The following is a 25,947-nucleotide window of genomic DNA, read 5'->3' on the forward strand; positions in this document are numbered from 1 at the left end:
TTGCCCCATATGGGAGGGCCACAGGCCCTGCTGGACACCAATGTGCTAGTGGCCCAGAGGCAAGTGATTACAGTGCTTCAGCCGTGCCAGGAGAGTCCAGAGTCGGGTATACAGGAAACTCTGGAGGCTGCCATTAAGGACATGAGACAGGCACTGGCCTTGACTCTGCACCATGTCCTACAGCAGGCTCAGAGGCTGGAGAGGCAGCTGGTGACAGCAGATGACATTGAAGCCAGTGGTGGCAGGATAGGTATGGACAAATCTGGGCCAGAGGCTCTCAGGCCCCGATATCTCAGGCCCAGAATGACCTGGTGCTTTGATGCTCCTAGGCCCATAAGCTCAGGGACAGGGCTGCAGCCCTACTGGCCATGCACATGCGTGACCAAGGGAAGAGAGAAGGAACTCCATGACTTCATACCCCGACCCCATGAGTGCTTGACTGCCTCCCTGTCTTAATTTCTTGCCAATGCCATTGAGTTTATGTTATGGAGCGTACATTCTCTTGTTACTTCATGGCTCATGAAACACCACCAACAGGTGCTATGATACCCATTTTAGAGTGGGAAACCTGACGTTCAGAGTTAAATGAGTTGCCTAGCTGGGGTCCTCTAGCTGCAAAGCCTGAATCTCCTGAGTCCTCAATCTCTTCTCACCTTCATTCTGCAGCAGTCTTCCACTTCCCACGAATAAACGCAAGAAAGGAGCTCATCCCAAAACTCCACCTCCCACCGACAGCCCTGATACAAGGAAAGGCAAGGAGAAGTAGGAGTGGCATCTTCCTGGAGTTAATCTCACTCATTCTAGAAATTACCCTCTTCCCACAAATAACAACAAAACAAAAAGAACCAGGTCAGAATTGACTTGAGTTTGAAGACCTGCCCCACAATTTATTAACTCTTTGACCTTGGGCAAGTTATTAAAACTAACCCCTCCCTGCCACTGTTTTACCATCTTTTAAAAGGAAGAGTAAAATTGTGCATACTGGCCGGGCACGGTGGCTCATGCCTGTAATCCCAGCACATTGGGAGGTCGAGGCAGGTGGATTGCTTGAGGTCAGGAGTTCGAGACCAGCTTGATCAATATGGTGAAACCCCGTCTCTACTAAAACTACAAAAAATAGCCAGACATGGTGGTGGGAGCCTGTAATCTCAGCTACTTGGGAGGCTGAGGCAGGAGAATCGCTTGAATCCAGGAGGTGGAGGTTGCAATGAGCTGAGATCACATCATTGTACTCCAGCCTGGGTGACAGGGTGAGACTCCGTCTCAAAAAAAAAAAAAAATTGTGCATACTTTATAGCTTGGGTTGTAGGACTGAGTGAAATATAACTTCTACAGAGTCCTGAGTGCAGATTCTGAGGAATGGCAGGTGCTCAAGAACACAAGCCCCCTTCTTTTAGAAGTGGTTCTCAGCTTCTCAAAAGGTCTGATGCCACTCAATTCCCACTTGCTTCTTCCAAAACAGGCCATTAGGGCATTGTCCTTTCTTCCTTTCTGAATTCAGAATGCTAAGTTGAGCCTAAAGAAAACAAATGTAGTGTTTGCAGGGAAGCCTCTCTGGTCAGGGACGTAGTACTTTGAACCTGGAAAGACTTCAGGGTGATGCTTAACCCTCAACTCCTCCTCTTCACTCCCTCTCCCCCTGGTGTTGGGAATGATGCGCTATCCTGGGACAGAGCTGTGGGCCCCAGCCCTGTATGGAATGGAGATCCCAGATCCTGAGGGCTCGGGGCTCATGGTGCCTATCCTGGGCATGGAGCATGATGAGAATTCTGGCGATGCCACACCGCTGGCAGGCTCAATGGAAGACGCTGATGGCAAAGGTAGGAGAGAACTTGGGACCTCTGAGAGCTCAGGAATGTGACTTAGCTCTGGGAGAGAAAACCCCCTAAAGCTCAGGAGGGGTACCCATGTGCCAAGGGAAGGGGTCATTCTGGTCTTCTGCTAGGGCTGCTGAGACCCAAAATTAAAGGTGCCCAGAGATTCCAAAACCCCAGGACCATAAATCATGTATGTCTCCCCTAGATTATTGGGTCCTTTCAAAGACCAGCACTTCAGAAACTCACCACCCACCCCCACGCCAGGGCTGTGGCCACCAGGAGCCCTATAATCCAGCTTAGAGCCCTTTGAAGGGCAAAAGGAGGTCAGGGGCTCTTCCGGCTTCCTTTTTGCCAGAAAAAGGACCTTCCTTCCTTCCCCATCTCTGGTTTCTAAAGCCAGTGGTGGGCTTGGCATCCCACAGGTCTAATCCCAATCTCGATTGGGGCTCAAGCCATAGACCCCTGGACTGGGAAGCCTGGTCCTGTCATTGGAGCTCAAACGGATCTCTCTGCCAGAGTGGTGGTGCCCGTTGTCCAGGTGCTGGAGGCTTTACCTGGGGGAGTGAGAGACCCTGGTCAGGTATGTAGGAGGGTTTATTGTATTCATTCATTCATTCATTCATTCACTCAGCAACTACATATTGAGAGCTGTGTTCCAGGCAACATGTTAGGCATTGAGATACAAGGACAACTAGATAGGGTTCCCAAGGAACTGGCTGGCCATGGGTCCCAAACAGTGGGTGGTTCACAAGGGTGTTAAGAAAGCTCAGGGGAGGGCATCTCAACACACACAGGAGAGCTCAAGACTTCCCAAATGAGGTAATGCACGCAGCAGAGAGACAGCAGAGAAAGTCACTCCAGCCTCGGGGAAAGCAAATGCAAAGGCAGCAAGTATGAGAAATGTATCTTCTATCATGAAAGCCACGGGGAGCTGCTGAAGGATTCTCAGACATGGGATATAATCAAATATAAATGCAAGACTTTAAAATTTTGAAAATATGAAACAATACAAAACATAAGTTACTCATACATTTTTAAAGTATGTCAATGAAGAAGCAAAAGCTTTCCTGCCCATTCCTCTCCCTCCACCCACAGTCAACACCCCCATGGCATCCCCATCCAGGCACTCTTTACCTCTCCCCCTGTCTCTCCCACCAAACCCAGCCACTTCACAAGTTGGCACACCTCCTCCCATTTATTTTTATGTTTATGTATGTGTAGGTACAGTCAGCGTTCTAGAAAGCTCTCCCTGGCAGCTGTGCGGAGGATGGATGGGAGTGGGGCCAGACTAGCAGAGGAAGCCCCGTCAGGAAGTTATTGCGGTAATTCAGCCATTGGCAGATCTCCACCACAATGAAAATGATTTAGGGCCCCCATACATTCTCAGTCTGGTTACGTTTCAGAAACTGTGATAAAAGGTATGTGATAAATAAAAGGTTCTTGTTAGAAGCCAAGAAATTTCAATTCTAGCCCTGACACCACTGTTTCACAGGTCAGTATGTCTTCACGATATGAGGGGGGTGAGAACAATTTCCTGCTGCCACGTGCCTGTCTCCTCTGGACTTCCCAAGAGAAGAGTGGGGGCAGGAGGCACGGGGGACTCTGGAGCAGGTGTCACCAGGAGGGAGGGAGGAACCAGGGAGCTTGAAGAAAATGTATGGTTATTTTTCTAGCTAAAACCACGTTGTTGGAAGGCAGAGGTGGGAGGATCACCTGAGGTCAGGAGGTCAAGACCAGCCTGGCCAACACGGTGAAACCCCGTCTCTACAAAAATATTAGCCGGGTGTGGTGGCAGTCACCTTTAATCCCAGCTACTCGGGGGGCTGAGTCAGGAGAATTGCTTGAACCTGGGAGGCAGAGGTTGCAGTGAGCCGAGATTGCGCCATTGCCCTCCAGCCTCAGCAACAACATGAGACTCCGTCTCAAAAATAAATAAATTAATTAATTAAATAAAACCAAGTTGATGGCCTCACCAAGTTTAGTCATAGATACCCAAGGTCAGGGAGGGCCATTACCCTGTGAAACTTTGGGGATCTACGGCTGGACCACATGGGGCCATGAGCAGAAAAAGCCAGTAAGCCCTAAACAGGCTGGATATTGTAGCTGGACGTCCTGGAGCAGGAGTTGAGAGCCCAGGAGCAGTACTGGTGCCACCAGGAACAGGAGGAGGAGCAGCTACTGGAACAGCTGGGGCACCTGAGCCAGGAGCTCCACTTCATGGCAGGAAATGGCGCTGAGCAGCAGGTGAGGCCCAGAGACACCACCTCACAGTCCCCATCCATCTGCCAAGATTGCACAGTTTTCTCTTTGAAAGTTTGGAGTCCTTTTCTCCCTCAACCATGGGAATGAAATCCATCTCAGAAAAGACACAGTCCCAAGATTCCCCAGCCCCAGGCCCAAGATTTCAGTCACCCCTAAGTATCTAAGCAGGACAGAGGTAGGGGAGGAAAAGCAAACAGGAGCCCCACCCAGAGCTCCTGGCTTCCCCTCCGAGGCCCATTCCTTTGTCCCTTCTGTCCTACATAGCTGAAGGCTGCAGAGGAGGCCTGCCAGGCCCTTGAGTCCCGCTGCCTGCAGGAGATGGAGAGAAGAGCCAGGGCTCTGAGCACACACAGCAGCCCAGAGCGGGGCCTGCTCTCTCAAGGTGGGAAAGCATCTCCTAGGCTCAGATCCCCACAGCAGAAATCTCCAGGGAGTGCATCACCACAGATAGCTGCCCCGTGGGGAGCCCCTCCTGCCCTCTGAATGTGCTCAGCCCTCCCAGGCTCAGCCAGGCCCTGGCTCTTACCTGCAGGTTCCCCTGACTCCGATAATCTATTGTCTTTTCTTCTCCTCCTTACCCCTGGTGGTGGTCGCTGCCATGTGGCCTTTTCTCTGCCATTTGCAGCAGAGAGGAGTGGGAACAGGAGGCACAGGTGGTGCTAGGTATGCAGAAGGTCCTGCAGAGTTTAGGGCAGGCAGCAGAAAAGCTTAGGCAAGCAGCTGGCCGGCTGCAGGGCCAGGAGGAGGAGATGCGGCTGCAGCAAAGCAGGAATCAGAGCCCACAGGTCTGGAACCGCCCCAGGAAGGTGACGCTCTGAGGCTGACAAGGGTCCCCACATGTGATGAGCACATCCTCCCACATCATCAGATGTGGCTCTTCGGGGCAATGTAATATTCAGGGGTAGGTGGGCTCAAGGAACCGTGGATGTGCCAGAAGGGGAGTGAGAAGAAAGAAGGCTCATCTTAACTTGGCCATTACGTTCCCTGTGTTGTAGGTGGTTCAGCGTCCCTCTGATGAGTTTCAGTGGGTGGTGAGGGAGAGACAGAACTTCCTGGCTAAGGCCCTGGGTCAGCTGCAGTACCGACGGGAGTGGAGCTGCCTCCAGCTGTTGCACACCCAGGTGCTGATCCCTGGACTGGACTTGGCTGAGGAGATCTGTATTTCCATCTTTGATAGGGGGCCTCAGAAAGAGACTCCCAAGGCAACCACGTGGGACAGGTGGGGACCAAGCATGGAACTCAGTGCTATTTCATCCTAGATGATTGCCTCAGGAACCCCTGTGTGTTTGGAGAATTACCCTGGAGACATATTCTATGGAACAGTCACCACTTCTCTCAGGGACCGGGCTGCTACCTGCCCCCTGTTGATCCCATTCCTGAAGCAGCTCACTGCAGCGCTAGTAGGAGCTCCAGGGCTGGAGGATCAGAGGCCAGAAACAGGTCAGGCTGGTCCCTATTCCAGCGTTGTCTTCTGCAGCCAATCCTGGCCATTTCGATAGGTCCTAATGCTACACTTAGAATTCCCAGCACCATAGGCGTGTGTCCCCAGTAGGTTCTTTAGGAAGAACATTAGAGGAACCAAATGCATTAGTTATTGATTGCCATGTAAGAAATGACCCTAAAATCTGATGGCTTAAAATGACATTTATTTTCTCACAGTTTCTTTGGGCCAAGGATCTGGGTGCAGCTTAGCTGGGTACCTCTGGCCCAGGGTCTCCACAAGCTACACTCAAGGTGTGGGCCAGGACTGCAGTCATCTCAAGGCTTGACTGCTGGAGGATTCACTTCCAAGCTCACTCTTACGGCTATTGGCAGACCTCAAGTCCTTGCCTGCTGTTGGTCAGAGACAACAATTCCTGCCACGGACTTCATGGGCAGCTCACAACATGGCAGCTGACTTCTCTCAGAGGAAGGAGGCCAGAGAGTGAGAGAGGGCGAGCAAAGTGGAAGCCAACGTCTTTTTTTGAGATGGAGTCTCTCTCTGTTGCCCAGGCTGGAGTGCAGTGGTGCAATCTCCACTCACTGCAACCTCCGCCTCCCGGGTTCAAGTGATTCTCCTGCCTCAGCCTCCCGAGTAGCTGGGATTACAGGTGTGCGCCACCATGCCCAGCTAATTTTTTTATATTTTTAGTAGAGACAGGGTTTCCCCATGTTGGCCAGGCTGGTCTTGAACTCCTGACCACAAGTGATCAGCCCGCCTCAGCCTCCCAAAATGCTGGCATTACAGGCATGAGCCACTGTTCCCAGCCCCACAGTCTTTTTGACTCAATCTCAGAAACGACAACCCATCACTTTTGCCATGTTCTATTCATTTGGATGAACCACTAGATCCAACCCACATGCAAGGGGAGGGAATTACACAAGGGCATGGATACACATTAGGGGGTCACTGGGGCCATCTTAGAGGCTGCCTGTCACATCCAATGCTACAGCTGGCTCCTTTTGGCTTTGGCCACAACCCTAGGCCCTCACCTCAATAACTATTTTATTCCCCTCTGTTCGGATACAGATAAAGCTGACATCATCTGGACTTCACCATTCTTCTCCATCCTGAAGAAAACAGACATCTGGTCCCAAGCCCACAAGGAAGAAGCTGAATTGCAAAAATAAGTGTATCACAAACCAGGTAACCTTTTCCCTTGTAGCTCCTGTTTGGGATTCTCATGGGGGGCACTGAAGGTATGTGATGGGGTAACCCCTAGGATCTAGGAATGTTAGAATCCTGCCTTGCCAAACATCTCTTTCTCTCTACCCGCACACTAAAGTTCCCCAAGTGATTTTCCCATATAAGGAATAACAAATAGGAATCAAAGTACCCTTATAACTATAACTGAGCAAATTTCCAAAAGGGAATTTCCAAAGGCCCCCTACCTTCCCCACCAAACATGAATCTAAATCTTGGGACTTCATCCCATACCAGCCAGCCACATGTTAGAAGGAGCTAATGTAAAGGTGTGAGGCAGGAAAGGGAAAAAATGAACAGGGAAAAAAACAGAAGAACTGAACGAAGAGAAGACCTTGCTCCCCAAAGGGACCCCAGATCACTTTACCAATACCACTCCTTGGAATTGGAAGTCAAGAGAGCACGTGGCTTGCCTAACCTGAAGAACCAGGTCCGTTTCAACTCACACACATCCCAAGTGGAAAAGAAGTAACAGAAAATGCATGTGTGCCTTTCAGTAGACCACAGTGCAGGGCTCCAGGTAAGCACAGCACCATGAACACCCCTGAACTTGAGCAGGGAAGTGCAAACTATGGCCCACTCCATACCTCCAACTCCAACCTGCCACCTGTTTTTGCATGGCCCACAAGCTAAGAAAGATTTTACATTTTAAAATGATTAGAGAAAAAATGACAAAAGAAGAATAAAAATTTTATGGAGTGCTTTATAATATGCCACATACTATTCTAACTCTTTAGATGTATTAACTCATTTACTTTTTACAACAACCCAGTAAAGTGTGTACTATTACTCATCTTATAGATGAGGGAACTGAAGCTCCTGGATAGGTCAAGAAAGTATTCAAAGATCATATTGCTAGTGAGTAGTTCAGCTGGAATTCAATCCCCAAGAGTCTTTCCCCAGACCCTGTGCTCTTCACGTGCTTCCTCAAATGAAAAGTTGTTCAACACTATGAAGGCAGTGCCAAAAGAAGATGCAGGTAACACATTTTGGTGAGTTCCCAGGAGGGCAGATCACTTGCTTTTCTGGACCAGAGAAGCAAGAGAAGGCTTTGTAGGAGAATGAGGCCATGCTTCTACCGTGAGGAAAGGGAACACTAACTTTGAACCCTAATTTTGGCTTTTGGCTAACAAAGCCTAAAATACTTACTATCTGGCCCTTTCCAGAAAAAAAAAGTTTACTGACTCCAGAGAACTTGACCAATCTCATTATTAATTCCTCCTTTCTTTGGGTGAAACTAGGAAGGGAATGGCAGAGAAATGAGCTCTCCTTTAAGGGTTCCCAGCCCCACTTCAACCTTCGTCTTGCCATTATACTGGCCTTGTAATTTTGAGAGTAATTTTATATACATTATCTTGTTTATATCTTCTAGTTCTAGAAGATAGTAGAAGGTTATTAATTACTTTTTAATAGATGAGAACTGATGCTCAAAGAAGTTCAGTGACTTTCTTGGGGTCTTATAGAACCTGGGCTAGAACACAGGTCTTCTGACTGCTACTTCAGCAGTCTTCCCTAAACTTTGCTACCAATCCATTCTTTACTGTTCTCTCAAAAACAATAAAAAAATAGAAATTTTAAATACTCAAGGCCCATTACGGACATTCCCTACAGATATTGTAGGGAAGTAAGATTCTTAAATATATTTAACATTTGCTGAATGCTTTCTATGTACTAGACACTGTTCTGAGTATATTACATTTAATGCTCCAAGCAACTCAAGGAAATAGAAGAAGAAAATCTGTTGCCATCTTCTGTGGACCCTCATTCTGTCCTAGCCCCTCTGTTCCTATTGACTGAAACTCAATCATTTTTTCCATAAAGATGGACAGAAGACCATGTAGCATGATGCATATATAGCACAGGAGGATGGATGGGTGGGTGGATGGATGGATGGATGGATGATAGATGGTTGCAATAAACCTTTTCCTAAATTGAGTTGTGTTTTATCATTATTGTACAGAAAAGTTAGTGAAATTATTACTGGTTTCTCCTGATCTCTGTAGACCCAAAGAGCTCTTTGCAGGATCTTCTAAAACCTCAGACAGTGCAGAGGAAAAGTTGATAACTGTGCAACCCACTGACCTTTCTGCCAGGGAGTTTGTGGTTTACCAGTATGGCCTCTCCATCCTGCACCTCCTCATCCCCCAGCTGCATGTAAGTCTTGTTTCTGGCCTCTCTGGAGCAGTTACTCATGGAGCCTAGAAGGTCAGGGTGGCCAGGAAGAAGCTTTTGAGATGGCAGATATTCCCTAGGATTAAGCACCTGGAACAGCAAACTTTCTAGTCTCTCCTTTAAGGGGATTTATGGGAGTTATTTTACCAATCCAAAGTCTAATCTCTCGAATGATATTAATCACAGGTAGAATGAATTAGTCACTTTCTACATGCCAGAAAATATTCTAATAACTTCTATTAATTAACTCATGTAATCCTCAAAAAACCCTATGAGACAGATACTATTATTTTTCCTATTTTAAAATTGAGCAGAAGAGACACAGTGGTTACATAAACTACCCAAGATCACACAGCCAAAAAGGCAGAGCCAAGGTTAAAATCTAGGCATCATGGCTCAAATCTCTCTAGTCTAGTCAAGCTCTATTTAGAAAAGTAGTAAATTGATTGTCATATTTAGCATAAATATTAAATATGCAGTTACTCTTTCCATTTTCCTGTATACTAAGCCTACTTACCCTGTTGCAATTTAAATTAATGCCCCAATGCATTTACTTCTCATCAATTTGGCTGATGCTACGTAGCTGAGATGCATGAGAATTTTTTAGCAAAAGGATAGGTTTGGTTTTGTTTTTTATTCTTTTCAGGCTCCAGAAATCACCCTGAAGATTTCTTCTCATCTTCCTGCCATGGAAGCCCAAGGCAGTGCCTTCCAAGGTGCCTTCTTCTACCAGGTGCTGCAAATTCATTCCCAGATGTGGGTTATAAAATTCTGGGGTCCAGTATAGATAAATGAAAGCAAAAAGAACAAATTTTATAATTTTTTCCTAAAATCCTGACATATTTTATTCCCTCCTGGAAATAAGTCATTTAGCTAAGGCATAATAAATGTCACAGTGTAAGAGCTTTCTCTAATCAGTAAAATGAATATGTTCTGGCTTGTGCCCAGAGAAGCATAATAGCTTGGTGCCCTTTAATAGATCTCTGTCATTATCAAAGCCAGAGGTTCCAGGCTGGTATTTCCTACAAGAGTCATGGTTCCAGCTTCAGGAAATCCTGCACAATCAGCATCTTTCTACAGAAAAGGATCTAAATTGTTCCTGTCCTGGCAGTTCTTCAGATATGTAGATTGGAAGTGCCTTGCTGGTAACTGCCTTAAACACTGATGACAGTCTATTGCTAAACAATTCTGAGAGGAGAAACTGCTCATTGATACTGGAGGATTAGAAAAAGGTTTATACTTGACTAGTAGGTTGTTGGGGGGTTTAATAAAACCAGAAACTACTCACATATGGTACTCTCCACACATTTCACTTGATCCTCAAAGCAACTCGATGAAATAGATGAGAATTTAATCCCATTTTATGGATGGGTAAACGAACTCAGGTTGTGGTGCAAGTGCCATGTGCCAGGAACTCAGCCAGGTGCCTTACAGGCATGGTCTCATTTACGACTCACAACACTATGGGGTACTTTTGTTATCTTTGTTTTAGAAATTAGGAAATTGAAGCCCAGAGAGGCTAAGTAACTTCCCCAAGATCACAGAGTTAGCAAGAGTTAAGACTCGAGCCCAGGTGTGTTTGACACCAAAAACTCATAACCATGAGTCTATGCAGCTGCCACTCACAGCTGAGTCAAAGGATAGATCTCAGATTGTCTGATTCCAAACTACCTGAAGTTTTTTCATGCCAACCTACTGTCTCTTAAGAGAATGAACAAGAGAGTTACTTCAAATCAACAGGCAAGAGAGGCGATTTGAAAACTTGATTACAATAAAGGCATGGAAGATGAAGAAAGCCTTGAGAGCCCTCTAAGGCAGTGATTCTCAAACTGCGATCCTTAGACCTCCTGAACCAACCACTTGGGGAACCTGGGAAAAATGGAAGCACATAGACCCCACAGAACCAGGAATTTGGGGATGGGTCTCGAGAACAGCATCACTCCCTTGTGATTCTTATTACACAAAAGTTTGAAAACCACTGCTTAAGGAAATAGTGATTGGAGGATATTGACAAAAGAGATACACAAGTAACTCTGAATTTCTAAGTTTGTTTTCTGTAAGATGGAGGCAGTAGGAAAACTTGGGAGACAGTGGAGCAAATGACTTATTCAGAGAGTTGAACTCAAACAATTTTTCCCCGGTCATCTGAATCTTCCCTTCAGCAAATTTCCATTAGGGCCAGAGAGTATTGTTTTAGACCATGTGCCATAAACCCTGAGAAAGAAATGGGCGGTGGGAATGTTCCCAGGGGTGGACATCTCTGTGTTTGGGTGTTTTCTCCTCTCAGAGTGCTGAAAACACACTGTTCATTGGGAGAGAATGTTTGGCCTCTGTGGGAAGCTTTGTTCTGCTGCTGATCCGCTGCCTGGCCCACATCACTGCTGGGGAACCCCACCAGGACTCCGGCCCTGCCTTTCTGGGGTCATTTTACAAGGTATTTATAACATGTACAGGGCATTTTGCTTCTCTTTCTCTGTGACTCAGACCCCGTTCCCCAGGAGAATAAATGCTTTAGGCTTTGCAACATTTCAAATCTACTTGAGTCCCATTGTGGCCTTTGGTTCCTCCTGCCTGGCCAGGAAGAGGATTTTCCTAATCAGATTTCCCGTGGCAGCATATGACAAAATGCATGTACCACTGCTTCACGGAAGTGGTTTTCCTATGAGCACAGCATCTCAGCTTTCTGTGGCTGTTTAACAGTTCACACATAAACCGCACCAGAACTGCTAAAGACAATGATAACCCATGGTGAGGGCAAGTAAAGATGAGAACGCTCAAGCTCCATTTTTCTTTCAACTATTATTTTAAAGCTTTAATAGCAATTGTATAGAAGCCCTACTGATCTGTCTGTCCCCCTTGCCTTCTCTTCCCTTGACCAAGGGCCTGGAGGCCTATTTCAGGGAAGCATTCCCTATCACACTGAGAATGGCAGCAGTTTCCAGGGACAGTAAACTTGACCAAAGCATAAGTGCTATCCTGCTGGAAGAGCAGCCCATCTCTGACAGAGGAAGAGATCTTCTGTCTAAACTCATTGAAATGAAGCATGTGTCTATCTCCCTTGGAGCCAGAACCACTAGAAGAGGTAACTAACTTTATCATGTGTATCACATGGTCTTGACTAAAATGGACTTCTTCACAGAGTAAATGCCTCAGTGTATTCAGATATTTCTGACCTCAAGCCACATATGACAATATTTTTTGTTTTGTTTTTGAGACAGGATCTCGCTCCGCTGCCCAGGCTGGAGTGCAGTGACGCCGTTACAGCTGACTGCAGCCTTGACCTGCTGAGCTTAAGCGATCCTCCCATCTCACCCTTCCAAACAGGTGCACACCACCATCCCGGCAAATTTTCATAATTTTTTGTAGAGACAGGGTTTTGTCAGGTTGCCCAGGCTGGTCTTGAATGCTTGGGCTGAAGCAATCCACCTGCCTCAGTGTTCCCAAAGTTCTGGGATTACAGGCATGAACCATGGCACCTGGCCTCATGACAATAAAAATCCTATTCTACAGGGCAGACAGTAGTTACATGACTGAGTCATAAGGAATACAAATGTGGGCTAACTTCATGTCTCACTAACGTATTATCAATAATTAAGCAGAATCCCATCTGTAAAACTGTGACTCATACTAAGTTTAGATGCCCAAGTGGCAGCATGTTTACCCAAACTTATGGTGTGCTGTTTTCTGTGCAAGCTTGATAATGATATTCTTAATATCTTGTTAAAGCACTTTTGCCAGGTGCAGTGGTTTACACCTGTAATCTCTGCACTTTGGGAGGCCGAGGCAGAAAGATCACTTGAGCCCAGGAGTTTGAGACCAGCCTGGGCAACACAGTGAGACCCCATCTCTACAAAAATAAAATAAAAATAAATTAGCCGGGCATGGTGGCACATACCTGTAGTCCCAGCTATTCAGAAGGCTGAGGCAGAAGGATCCATTGAGCCCAGGAGTTTGAAGCTGAGGCTGCAGTGAGCTATGATCACACCACTGCACTCTAGCCTGGGCAACAGAGTGAGATCCTATCACAAAAAATACAATAAAACACTGTTTTGAAAATATCTCAGCATTTTAACTATTAAAAATAAAAATCATAAAATTTAAGTCTATGATAAGAAAAATATCATCCTGCACTAAAGGTTAATTCATTCTTATGAACAAGAGCATATCATGTTTCAATATTTATATCAAACTATAATTTTCAAAGCCACTTTTATATATAGTGTCACTCGATCCACCCAGCAATTCTGCAAAGTAGGTAGTGTCTATACTTTTAGCCACATTATTGAAAAAGAAGATAAGGAATTTGCCCAAAGTTATAAAGCTATTTGTAGTGGTGGATCTGAGACTAGATTCTAGATTTCCTGAATCCTGCTAAGTAATTGTCCCATACACATATCTCCATCATTGAATCTCTATTAGTTACTAAGGCAGATTTATTTTGTGGGTTTGATAATGATGTCGGTCATCCAGACCACAGAATTCTGTTGGACCCCAATTCCCACAAATCACAGAGAACAGTCCATTTTCTGTGCTCATCCATCAGCAGCATTTGACATATCTGACCACATTCTCCTCCTTGACATATTTTTTTCATTTGGCTCCCAAGACACTGGCCTCCTCTGGTTTTCCTCCTACTTCTCTGATTGTTCCTTCTCAGTCTTCTTTGCTGATCCCTGCTCTTTTCTCCGGCCTCTTAATGTTGGAGGGCCAGGACTCAGTCCCGTCCCCTTCTCCAGTCTATATTTTCTGCCCTTGAAGTTCTCTTCTAGTCTTCCAGCTTTAAATCTCATCTATATGTCAATGACCCTCAAATTTCTATCTTCAACCCCAATTCTTTAACCCATGCCTCCAACTGTTTATTGGCCATCTCCACCTGACTGTTTCAAACTCAACATGTCCAAAACCCAATTTTTAATTTCTTTCCAAACCTGCTCCACCCAAAACCTTCCCCCATCTCAACTGATAGAAACTGTTCTTCAGGTTTTTCAGGCCAAAGCATCCCTTGAAACTCATCTGTTACACACACCCACAACCAATCCATCAGGAAATCCTGTTGTTCTACTTTCAAAGCATATCTAGAATCCAACCACTGCTCATCAACTACAATACCACCCTTGTGAAAAGGCCACCATTGCCTCTTGCCCAGATTACTATAATACTTACTAATGGCTTCCTCAAGTCCACCCTTGTTTCTCTTCAGCCTACTCGCAACACAGCAAAGTGATCCTTTTAAAATGGAAATTGGATCTGCTCAAAATCTGCTGTGTCTCCCCAATTTACTCAGAGCAAAAGCCAAATAATATTGTCATGAGGCCTTATATCTCACTCTCTTACCTACTACCCTTCCCCTCATTCACTCAACTCCAACCACACTTTCCTCCTCACTGTTCTTCAAGCACTAGGGACACTTCTCTCGAGGGTTCCCTGTGCCTGGAATACTCTTTCCCCTAGGGCAGTGTTTCTCACCCAGGAGGAATTTTTGTCCCCCAGGGGATATTTGGCAATACCTGGAGATGTTTTTGATTGTCATGACTCAGGAGAAGGGGTTGCCACTGACAACTAGTGGGTAGAGGCCAGGGATGCTGCTAAACAGCCTACAGTGCATGGGACAGCTCCCAGAGCAAAGAGTTACTCATCCCAAAATAGTGCCAATCCTGGTCTACCCCTGACTCCCTTACCTCCTTCTTATCTTGGTTCAAATATCACCTTCTCAATGAGGCCTACCCTGACTATCCAATCTTAATTTGCAACTCTTTTCCCCCTACTCAGCAGCTTTCCCTTAATTTTTCCTATATCCTTTCCTAACACACTACATAATTTACTTACACTTGTTATTACTTTCCTTCCTCAGCTGGAATGTAAGCTCCATGAGGGCAGAGGTTTGTTTCATTTCCTGATGTAGGCCATGTCCCAGGCTCACAGTAGGCTTGAGATGTATTTACTGTGTTAATGAACAAGTAGATTTATATGGGCCCTGATGCAATATACTGAAACCACAATCTACCTGAGCTAACTATAAGACAGATAATAGCAAACATTTATTAGCTTGCCATGTGCTACCTGCCATGTTATGATTGAGAGTTTTACATACATCATCTCACTTAATCTTCTCATGCTCTTATAAGGTGGAAGCCACTCTTATTCCTAACTTATGGATGAGGAAACCGAGGCCTAGAAGTGAAAAAAAAAAAACACCATACTTGCCTAAGACATAGCAATAGTTGTGGAGCTGGAATGTTAGTCCTCTGCTAACCACCCTCTACGAAGAGATATTGCTTTAATTTAAAAGCAAAATTGTACATAGTACTCTCAGGTCCACATTCTGGCTAATAAGATCCAAGGGCACTTAAAATAAATGGTAACAAGAGTACTAACTCTGTCTTCCACATTCTCTACAGTATATTCAGAAAAACAAAGATCTTCTGCTCTTTACCAGTATGGAACATTTCCTAAAAAGCATCCTCGCTGCAGAATAACAAATCCTAAGAAAACCAAGAAATCAATTTGGGAGTGAAGATAAGGTGAGATACCCTTATGATCGATAGCATTAAGATAACAATTAGCTATATGCCAACTATTATTTATTATTGTGTTTGGGCCATATTTATAATTGAACATGTCCACAGAATAAAAGGTTGGAAATGAGTGATGGTATGAATAAGTGGCATCACTTCCTTTAAGAGCTTCTCCCACAACAACAGAGGGTGGATCTTATATTTCAGAAAGCATCCAAGAGAGCATAGAGCATTGGTCATCAGGGAAATTTAAAACTACATTGAGATACCACACACCAGAAAAATGAAAATAGTAAAACAGTTGTAGTTTAAAGCATAGTTTATCCCTTTCCCTTTAGGCAGGTAACATATTAATCCTAGAGAGAAGGAACTGAGGATTAGACTTGCCCCCATTCATCAAGCTGGAGGAGAACAAAAAGTAGCTAGAACATGGGTCCACTGTCTTCTCATTCAGGGTTTCTTCCACTACACCACAAAGATACCAACTGCTGTTTTACAAAAGTTTATTTTTAATCCTAAGCATTTAAAATGTGGTATCTTTAAAAATCACATGTTTTGGTTCCAAATCATCACTAATATTTTGTAAGGTCAATGGATAATATTAGCAAAGAGAGAACCCCAAAGTCTTCATCTTCCCCATGCACAGTAGAGACCTATCATGTCAAGATCAAGATCAGAAACTAGCAACCTAGAGAAATAACCAGGCACTGACTCCTCCTGGGCCCCAATCCACTTTATTTAAAGTTATTGCCAGTGTCTGGGATGAAAACTTTTAAACCTTTATTAAAATAACAGCTTTAAAAGTGAACAGATAATAAATTTATACCTCAACAAGTTGTCCAATGTGAATACTCCCATATAACAAGCCCCAGATCAAGAAATAGAACATCACCAGTTCTCTAGAAGCAGCTTATGCCTCATTCTAGTCACTTGTTCCAAGATAGAGTAACCACCATCCTGACTTCAAACATCATCAATAGTTTTCGCTTATTCATGAACTTCATATAAATGGAACCATAAGATATGAGTTACTTTGTTGCTTATTTTGCTCCACTTTCTGAGATTCATTCACATTGTGGGAGGTAGTTGTAGTTTGTTCATTCTCTTTGCTATAAACTATCCCACTGTGTAGATACATTACTACTTACTCATTCAACTGTTGATGCATATGTGGGTATTTTCCAGTTTGGGATTATTACAAAACAGTCTTGCACACCTTCTGGTGATGAAACATAACTATATTTAGCCAGGTACATACTTAGGACTAGAAATCTTGGGTCTTAGGACATGGATATGTTCAGTGTTAGTAGATACTACCAACTAGAGTTCCAAACTATTTACTGCTGCCAACAGTGAAGGTTCTGGTTGCTTTCCATTTCTATCAGCACTTAGTATTTTACATCTTTTTTACTGTTTTCATTTTTCTGGTGTGTGGTATCTCAATGTAGTTTTAAATTTCCCAGATGGCCAATGAAACTGAGTGTTTTTCATGTTGATATACCATTTAGATACCTTCTCTTGTAAAGTGCCTAATCCAGTCTTTTGCCCATTTTCCATTAGATTGTGCCTATTTTTTTTCTTGTTGATTTGTAGGAATTATTTATTCTGCAACTATTTCCCCCATTTTGTGGACTGTCTTTATAAAACAACTATATAATGTTTATCTTTTTCCATTTTATTTTTAAATCTAGAAAGAAAATGGTAATCTCATTTCAGTCTGCATGATTAAAAGGTCTTAAATACATCACTACAACATCTGATGAAGCTGATAAGAATTATTGGAAAATCTATAATATTCATGGTAAATCACATAAATGTGTATCATAGTTTTAGGTGTATATATAATAGGGGCTAATATTTGCCACAGAAGTTGAGGACCCCTGCTCACTGTGACTAAAATTTTCAGTGTGACTAAAATATCATTAGATCATGTATCTTATTAAAATATTTATTAAAGATATTGACTAAAACTCTTTCTGGGAATGTAAAACTTGTATATGTCATTATTCAATCAGGCTAAGGTTGTCTATTACTGAATCACAGAGTAGATGGATATATGTATATAATATTTGGTGATCTAGAATGTGTACTTAAAATATAGGCCATGTCACACAAAATTCACTTTGGAGGCCCTGGTTGAAACACCACAAAGAGATAAGCAGTCATCTGAAAGTGAAGTTTTAGAGTGCTGATCAGGAGACACAACACCATCACATGAATTTAGGTTAAAAATAAATCCAGATACAAACTTCAACTCAAAAGCTGCTCAGATTACAAAGCCAATGCTTGAAATTCAAACTGCTTCTCACATGGATAATTCTCTATCATGCCCTGTATTTATCTGTTCTCATGCTGCTAATAAAGACATGCTTCAGACTGGGTAATTTATAAAGGAAAGAGGTTTAATTGACTCACAGTCCCACATGGCTGGGGAGACCTCACAACCATGGCTGAAGGCAAATGAGGAGCAAAGTCACATCTTACATGGCAGCAGGCAAGAGAGCTTGTGCAGCGGAACTCCCATTTATAAAACCATCAGATCTTGTGAGACTTATTCACCACCACAAGAACAGTATGGGGGAAACCACCCCCCATGATTCAATCACCTCCACTCGACCCTAAGGAAGGATCTCTTAACACATAGGGACTACAATTCAAGGTGAGATTTGGGTAGGGACACAGCCAAACCATATCATGCACCAAGAGAAGTACCAGAATAGATACACACACACACACACACAGACACACACACACACAAACATTTGTTAACAAGTCTCCTAAGCAATGCAAGGAAGATAGACTACTAAAGAATTAAAGCTTTCTTTTTAAAAATATTATTTGGGTAGATAATGAAAGATGACTAATTTATGAATTCAGTGTCCATCTGGTATTCAACATTTTTAGCTCTGTAGGTCTTCTGTCATAATTAAGAGAAGTCCATACATGGCTGAGGATTTAGCTGTCAATCCAACTGATGAAAATACTAATGGTAGATTACTTTCAAGAAAATAAAATAAAAACACTGAAATAACATGAAAAGAAGATTTACAATTAAGTTAAACGAGGATTTTTAAATCAAGCTATCACGAACATCTGCTCAGAATCAAGTCACTACATCTAACTCCTCTATTTTGAGTTTTTTGTTGTTAGAATTGGCTACTTAGTCATCTTAATTCAGCTCACATAGTTAGATTAGTCATCAGGTAAGTACCAAATTAGACAGCCTTAAAAATACCTCATTAGTTACCATTTTGATTGAAATCGTGCTTTCATGGCACAGATACTAATAAAATGGTAAAATAGTCATTGCCCATAAGAGGGGCTATGAGGGAGCTGTCCTCCCATTTATTCCATTAACAGGGAATTCTTAAACAGAGCACACCCTCAAACCAATGCATAACTTTATAAGATTAAAGACTCTCTAGTATTTCAAGAAGAAGGCAAGTCTTAGTTTGATTTAATATTGGGTATGTGTCTTCAAGAACTTTATTTAGCTACCCACATAAATTATGAAATGTATTTACCAGAAAGCAGAGTGAAGATTAATTAAGCCAGACACACAAGACTATTTAGGATAGTTAAGCCAAGAGTCCAGGTCCCCTGGGAGAGGTGGCAAAGAAAAAGTAGTACAGAACTTAAAGACCTTTTTTCTATATTCCTCATTCTTGGCTGATCAAGGCATCTACCAGGACATGATCCTATTAATTTCCTGGCTGACTTCTTGGGCTCTCCGTCTTATTTCCATTAATACACTAACAGCTGCAGGCTTTTAGTAAGCACATGCTTTTTAATGGAAATGCCACAGATTACAAGACAGGGATCATGTTCTCCTTACTGCTGCATTATGCGTTTTTATTGCTGAATCAAATCAATAGCAAGTTCTTTTTTAAAATCGACATTCTAGTTATCTGTAAGGAACAAGCTTGTGTACACACACACACAGCCCACTGACTAGAAAACAGATAAGAAAACCTCAATAAATGTAGAAGACATATTTACCAACTATTATCAAAAAAGACCCTTTTCCAAAAATATATTCAATTGTCTTAAGATTTATTATTTCAAAAGTGATACATAGAATTCTATCTTTGAGGAAGATGGAATAGGTGTTTTTTCTCTACTCCTCCCACTAAGAACAACTAAAATCCCTGGGCAATACACATAAAAGAAAGAAGAGAAGACTCTGAAAGGTGTAGAGAAGAAGGCAGACTGGCTAGGGAACCTCAGATTCCAAGGGAAGATATGGAGGTGAGTTCTAAAGATTTTCTTTCCCCATCGTATATTCCAGACTTGGAAATAAAGAAGCCAGTAACCCATAAATACCAATGGTAACCAACCAAAAGAGACCACAAAAGCCTGCTCTTTAGCGAAAGGACCAGGAAAGGGACAGCGCAGCAAAAAAGAAAACTTTAACAATAAATCCTATACACTAACAAAACAACGAGAAAAAACTGGCCCTACCCACACCAGCATAAGTTGAATGGGGAGTCTAGAGCTCCATCTTTGCCAGTATGGATCAAGTCATCCCAACCTCCTGCTAGGTTGGTATCAGAGAAGACCGAGCAGAGAGCTGGGAATTTTCATCCCCACAGGGCAGTTCAAACCCTCTTCCACCTCATGGTATCAGTAGAAACCACATAGAAAGTCTGGACATCCCCACACCTGGCAGTAATAACCTCTCCCCTCCCTGCAGCTGCCATCACCACCACCACCTCCCTGCTGTAGTGGAATCAGAGGAGGACAAGTAGAGAGTTAGGGCTTATGCCATTGTCCAGTGATAATGAGGCCACCCTGGCCTCAGTGTTAGTGGAAGCCACATAAGGAGCTAGAACTCCTATACCTGCCCAGCAGTAATGAGAGACCCTTTCTTGGGTATTAATGGAGGCCAAGAGGGAAACCCGGACTTTTACTTCCACTAGGAGGTAGCAAAGCAGCACTCCCTTCTCTCCCCCACTGGCATAGGGTCAAAGGAAACCAGTTGAAACAAAGTTTAAATAAAATCCCAAGTCTCATGATATCAAAAGCATCCAGGTTTGGCAAAAATCATTCATCATACTAAAAACCAGAAAGATAAACAAAGAGTGAGGAGAAAACCTAATCAACAGATTACAACACCAAGATGACAAAGATGTTAGAATTATGACAAAGATTTTAAAGGAGCATCAGAAAAGTTCTTCAACAAGCGATTATGAACATGCTTGAAACAAATGAAATAAGTCTCAGCAACGAATGGTAAAGTCACAGCAAAAAAATGGAAGACAGAACTAAATGAAAGTTTTAGAAATGAAAAATGTAAAAACTGAAATATAAAGCTTCGTGAATAGGCTCAACAGTAAAATGGAAGAGATAGAGGAAAAATCATCAATGTTTTTAGATAGAACAATCAAAATTATTTAATCTGAATGAAAGAGAAAAAAAGACTGAGGAAATGAATGCATAGAGCACCAGAGGCATATGTTACTATAGCAAAAGATGGAGCATTCAAGTAATCAAAGACTCAGAAAGAAAAAAGAAAGGGGTAGGCTGAAAAAAAATACTCAGAGAATGGCTGAAAACTTTCCAAATTTGGAAAGAGATATAACCCCACAGATTTAAAAAGCTGAATGAATCCCAAACAGGAAAACCCAAAGAAATCCATACCACCACATCATAATTAAATTTCTGAAAACAAAAAGCAAAGAAAAAATCTTGAAAGCAGCCAGAGAAAAATGACACTCTACCACTAGAGGAAAAACAACTGGAATGACAGCAACCTTCTCATCAGAAACCAGGAAGCCAGGAAGAAGTGGCACAATATTTTTCTAATGCTGAATGAAAAGAGCTGTCAACCCAAAGTTCTATACAAGGAGAAATATTCTTTAAGAATGAGATGGAGAAACAATACATTCTCAGATGAATCAAAGCTAAGAATAAGCCGGGTGCAGTGACTCATGCCTGTAATCCCAACACTTCTGGAGGCCAAGGTGGGAGGATCATTTGAGCCTAGGAGTATAAGACGAGCCTGGACAACAGAGTGAGACCCTGTTCTCTATTTTTAAAAAAGAGCTAAGAATATATCAAGCATACCTCACCTAAAAGAATGGCTAAATGAAGTTCTCTAAATAGAAGGGAAACAAAAGAAAGAACTTGAAACATCAGGAAGGAAGATCACAGGAAGTGAAATTATGGATAAATATGATAGACTTTCCTTCTCTTGAGTTTCTAAATTATGTTTAACAGTTGAAGTGAAAACTATAACACGGTCTATTATAGCTCTAAATATATGTAGAGGAAATATTTAATGCAAGTATATTATAAATGGGGGAAGATAACAAGACAAAGGGAAGTAAGGTTTTTATATTTTACTTGAACTTATAAAATAACACTGGTAGACTGTGGCAAGTTACATACATATAATGCAATACCTAGAGCAACCACTAAAAAAGCTATACAAAGAAATATGCTCAAAAACACTAAAGATATGCCAAAATGAAATTCTAAAAAGTGTTCAAGTAACCCACAAGAAGGTGAGGAACAGAAAATTGAGAAATGAAAAAGAATAGAAAACAAAAACTAAGTGGTAAACTCGAGGCCTAACATATTTATAATTGCAATAAATGCAAATAGTCTAAAAACACCAGTTAAGAGACAGAAATTGGTAGAGTGAACTAAAAATAAGACACAATATGCCATCTACAAGAAACTCACCTTGAATATAATAATATAAGCATATTGAAAATAAAAGGATCAAAAATAGATACTATGCAAACATTAATCAAAAGAAAGCAGGAATGGCTATATTAATATCAGATAAAGCCGACATCACAGCAAAGTAGATTACCAGAAACAGGAACATTACATAATGATGAAAGGGTCAATCTACCAAGAATACATAGCAGTCCTAAATGCTTATATACACAACAGAACTGCAACACATGTGAAACACAGAGAAACAGACAAATCACAATTATAGTTGGAGACTTCAATACCTCCTCTCAGCAATTTATAGAACTAGACAGAAAATCAGCAAGGATATAAAAGAACTCGACATCATCAATCAACATTATCTAATTAACATTTATGGGACACTCCCCCCAACAACAACAGGATGTACATTCTTTTCAAGTGCCCACAGGATATGCATCAAAAATCATATCCTGGGGCATAAACAAACCTCAACAAATTTTTTTAAATTGAAAACATGCAGAGTGTATGCTCCAACCAGAACAGAACCAAATTAGAAATAAATAACAAAAACAGGTAAATCTCCAAACACTTAGAAACTAAACAACATACTGCTAAATAATCCAATGGTTAAAGAAGTCTTAGGGAAATAAAAGATACATTGAACTGAATATCAAAGAAAATACAACATATCAAAATTTACAAGACACAGCTAAAGCAGTGCTGAGAGGCAAATTTATAATACTAAGTATATACATTAGAAAAGAGGGAAAGTGTCAATTCAACAATCTTAGCTTCCACCCCAAAAATCTAGAAAAAGAGTAAAATAAACCCAAAGCAAGCAGAAGAAAGGAAGTAATAGCAAAAATAAATGAAACTAAACACAAAACAATAGAAAAAAACACAGTAAAGCAAAGAACTATTTCTTTGGAAAGGTCAATAAAATTGACAACCCTCTAGAATTAAACCCTTTGACAATTAAAAAGAAAGTGAAGACACAAATTACCAATATCAAGAATGAATGTAGGGATACCACTGCAGACCTGCAGACACCAAAAGGATAATAAGGAAACACTATAAACAACTCCACATGCATAAATTTCAGAGATAAAATAGGCTAATTTGTTCAGAAACACAAAGTATTACAACTCACCCAATATGACACATATTATTTAAATAATCCTAAAACTATTAAGGAAATTGAATTTATAATTTTTTGATTTCCAAGGAAGAAGTCTCCAGGCCCAGAGAGCTTCATAATATAATTCTACCAAACATTTAAAAATAGGATTAACATCAACTCTATGCAATTTCTTCTATAAAATAGAAGAGCATTACATTCTGATTTACTTTATGAAGTGTTTATAGTATGTATATAATAAATTACATATTGTACTATATATTTATAGTATTACTCTGATAACAAAACCAAAGATAGTACAAAAAATTAGAACTGTAGACCAATATATTTCATGAATATAAATGTAAAAACCCTTGAAATATTAGCAAATAAATTTCAGCAATATATAAAATGAATTATATGCCATGATCAAGTTGGGTTTATTCCATGGATGCAAAGCTGGTTCAATATTTTTTTTAAAAAATCATAGTAATCCACATGTCAATAGGCTAAAGAAGAAAAATTATATGATTATATAAATGGATGCAGAAAAAGCATTTTACAAAATCCAACATCCATTTATGATTAAAACCCTCAAAAAATGGGACTAGAAGGGAACTTCCTCAATTTGATTTTTTTTAAAAGGTAGTATCTACAAAATTGATGAGTATCTACTTAATGGTGAAGGATTGCTTTCTCCCAAGAAAAGGAACAAGTCAAGGATATCTGTTCTTAGCACTCCTAATTCAACATAGAGCCAAAAGTTATACCCATGAAAAGCACAAAAAAAAGAAATAAAATGCATCCATATTGGGAAAGAAATAAATAAAACTATCCCTATGCAGATGACATGATTGTCAATACAGAAAATCCCAAGCAATCTACACAGAGATAAAAAAAATTCCTGGAATAAGTAAGTTCAGCAACATCTAGAAAGGACAAAAGGAAAACATACAAAAATCACCTGTATTTCTATATATTACCAATGAACATATGGATACTGAAACTAAAAATATAACACCATTTATAATTGATCAAAAAATGAAATTCTTAGATATAAATCTAAAAATCATGTACAAGAGTTGTATAACACACACACACGAAGAAATTGATCTAAATAAATGGAGAAACATATTGTGTTCATAAATTGAAATACTCAACATAGTAGAGACATCCTTTCTCTCCAGATTGATATATAGGGTGAATACAATTCCTTTCAAAATCTCAGCAAGATTTTTCATAGATATAGACAAGATCATTCCAAAATGTACATGGAAAGGGAAAGAAACTGGAATAGCTAAAGTAATTTTTAGAAAGAATAAAGTGGGAAGAATCTATCCAGTTTCAAGATTTATACAGCTACAGTAATCAAAACTGTGTGGTGTTGGCAGAAGAATAAACACACAGGCCAAGAACACAGAACACAGAAATACACCCACAGAGATATACTCAACTGAATTTTCACAAAGATGCAAGAACAATTTGATGGAGGAAAGATAGTCTTTTCATTTTAACAAATGGTGCTGGAGTAAGTGGATATTCATAGAGGGGAAAAAAGCACTTTAATCTAAGTCTGGTATCTCATACAAAAAATTAACTCAAAATAGATGGCGAACTAAATGTAAAACATAAAACTTTAGAAAAAAAAAACTTCAGGATCTAGAGCTAGGCAAAAAGCTCTAAAACTTGACACCAAATCATGATCTATAAGAGAAAAATGAATGAATTCGACTTCATCAAAATTAAAAGATTTTGATCTGTGAAAGACGTCATTAAGAGGATAAAACACAACCTAGAAGTCTGAGCAAGATGGCCTAATAGAACCCTCTAGCAAGCATCCCCCCACAGGAACACCAAATTGAACAACTACCCATGCAAGAAAGCACCTTCGCAAGAACCAAAATAACCCAGCCCACCAAGGCAGTTCCTCAAGGAGTCAGCAGAAATTGCAGCATTCCTGTGCTTAGGGTACACCCCAGTGCTGATACACCTGCAGTGACCACAAGCTTAGATCACAACACTCAATCCCCTTTTAATATGTGGAAAGCCTTCTCAAGAAGGGCAGGTACAAATAAATCCAGATTACAAAGATTGGAATACTTAATTCTTCAATGCCCAAACATTGATGAATGGCCACAAGCATCAACAACATCCAAGAAAACATGACTTCACTAAATAAACTAAATTAGACACCAGTGACCAATCCCACAGTGATGAAGATATCATCTTTCAAACAGGGAATCAGAATCACCACCTTGAGGAAACTCAGCAACATAGATAAAAAGATAACAGAGAAGGAATTGAGAATTCTTTCAGAAAATTCAACAAAAAGATTGAAATAATTTGTTTTAAATCAAGCAAAAATTCTGGAGCTAAAAAATTCAACTGATAAACTGAAAAATGCATCAGAATCAACAGCAAATTGACCAAGCTGAAGAAAGAATTAGTGAGTTTGAGTCAGGCTACATGAAAACAGACAGTCAGAGAAGAGAAAAGAATAAAAAAGAAGCACACCTACAAGATCTAGAAAATAGCCTCAAAACAGCAAATCTAAGAGTTATTACCCTTAAAGAGGACAGAGAAAGAGAGACAGAGAGAAATATCAGGGTAGAAGTTTCATTCAAAGAAATGACAGAAATTTCCAAGCCTGGAGACATGAATATCCAAGTACAAGAAGGTCATAGGACACCAAAAAGATTCAACCTAAATAAGACT

The 25,947-nt window shown here is 41.3% G+C and overlaps 1 protein-coding gene across 8 annotated transcripts in view; it reads right to left on the minus strand.

Moving 5' to 3' along the window:
- Window positions 1-852: 852 nt before the first annotated feature.
- BTG4 (BTG anti-proliferation factor 4) overlaps window positions 853-25,947 on the minus strand; it is a 53,584-nt gene continuing 28,489 nt past the window's right edge. For 2 of the 8 annotated variants that reach the window (XM_063783407.1, XM_063783401.1), the window contains one exon: window positions 864-2,371. In XM_063783407.1, the coding sequence (XP_063639477.1) occupies window positions 2,368-2,371 (4 nt within the window). In that variant the 3' untranslated portion in view covers window positions 864-2,367. Of the gene's footprint in view, window positions 2,372-9,549; window positions 9,706-14,760; window positions 14,876-25,947 lie in introns of those variants that run through there. The other 6 variants (XM_063783402.1, XM_016921967.3, XM_063783405.1 and 3 more) reach the window with 5 other exon arrangements.

Source organism: Pan troglodytes, chromosome 9 (genome assembly GCF_028858775.2).
Source record: "Pan troglodytes isolate AG18354 chromosome 9, NHGRI_mPanTro3-v2.0_pri, whole genome shotgun sequence".
Taxonomy (NCBI): Eukaryota; Metazoa; Chordata; class Mammalia; order Primates; family Hominidae; genus Pan; species Pan troglodytes.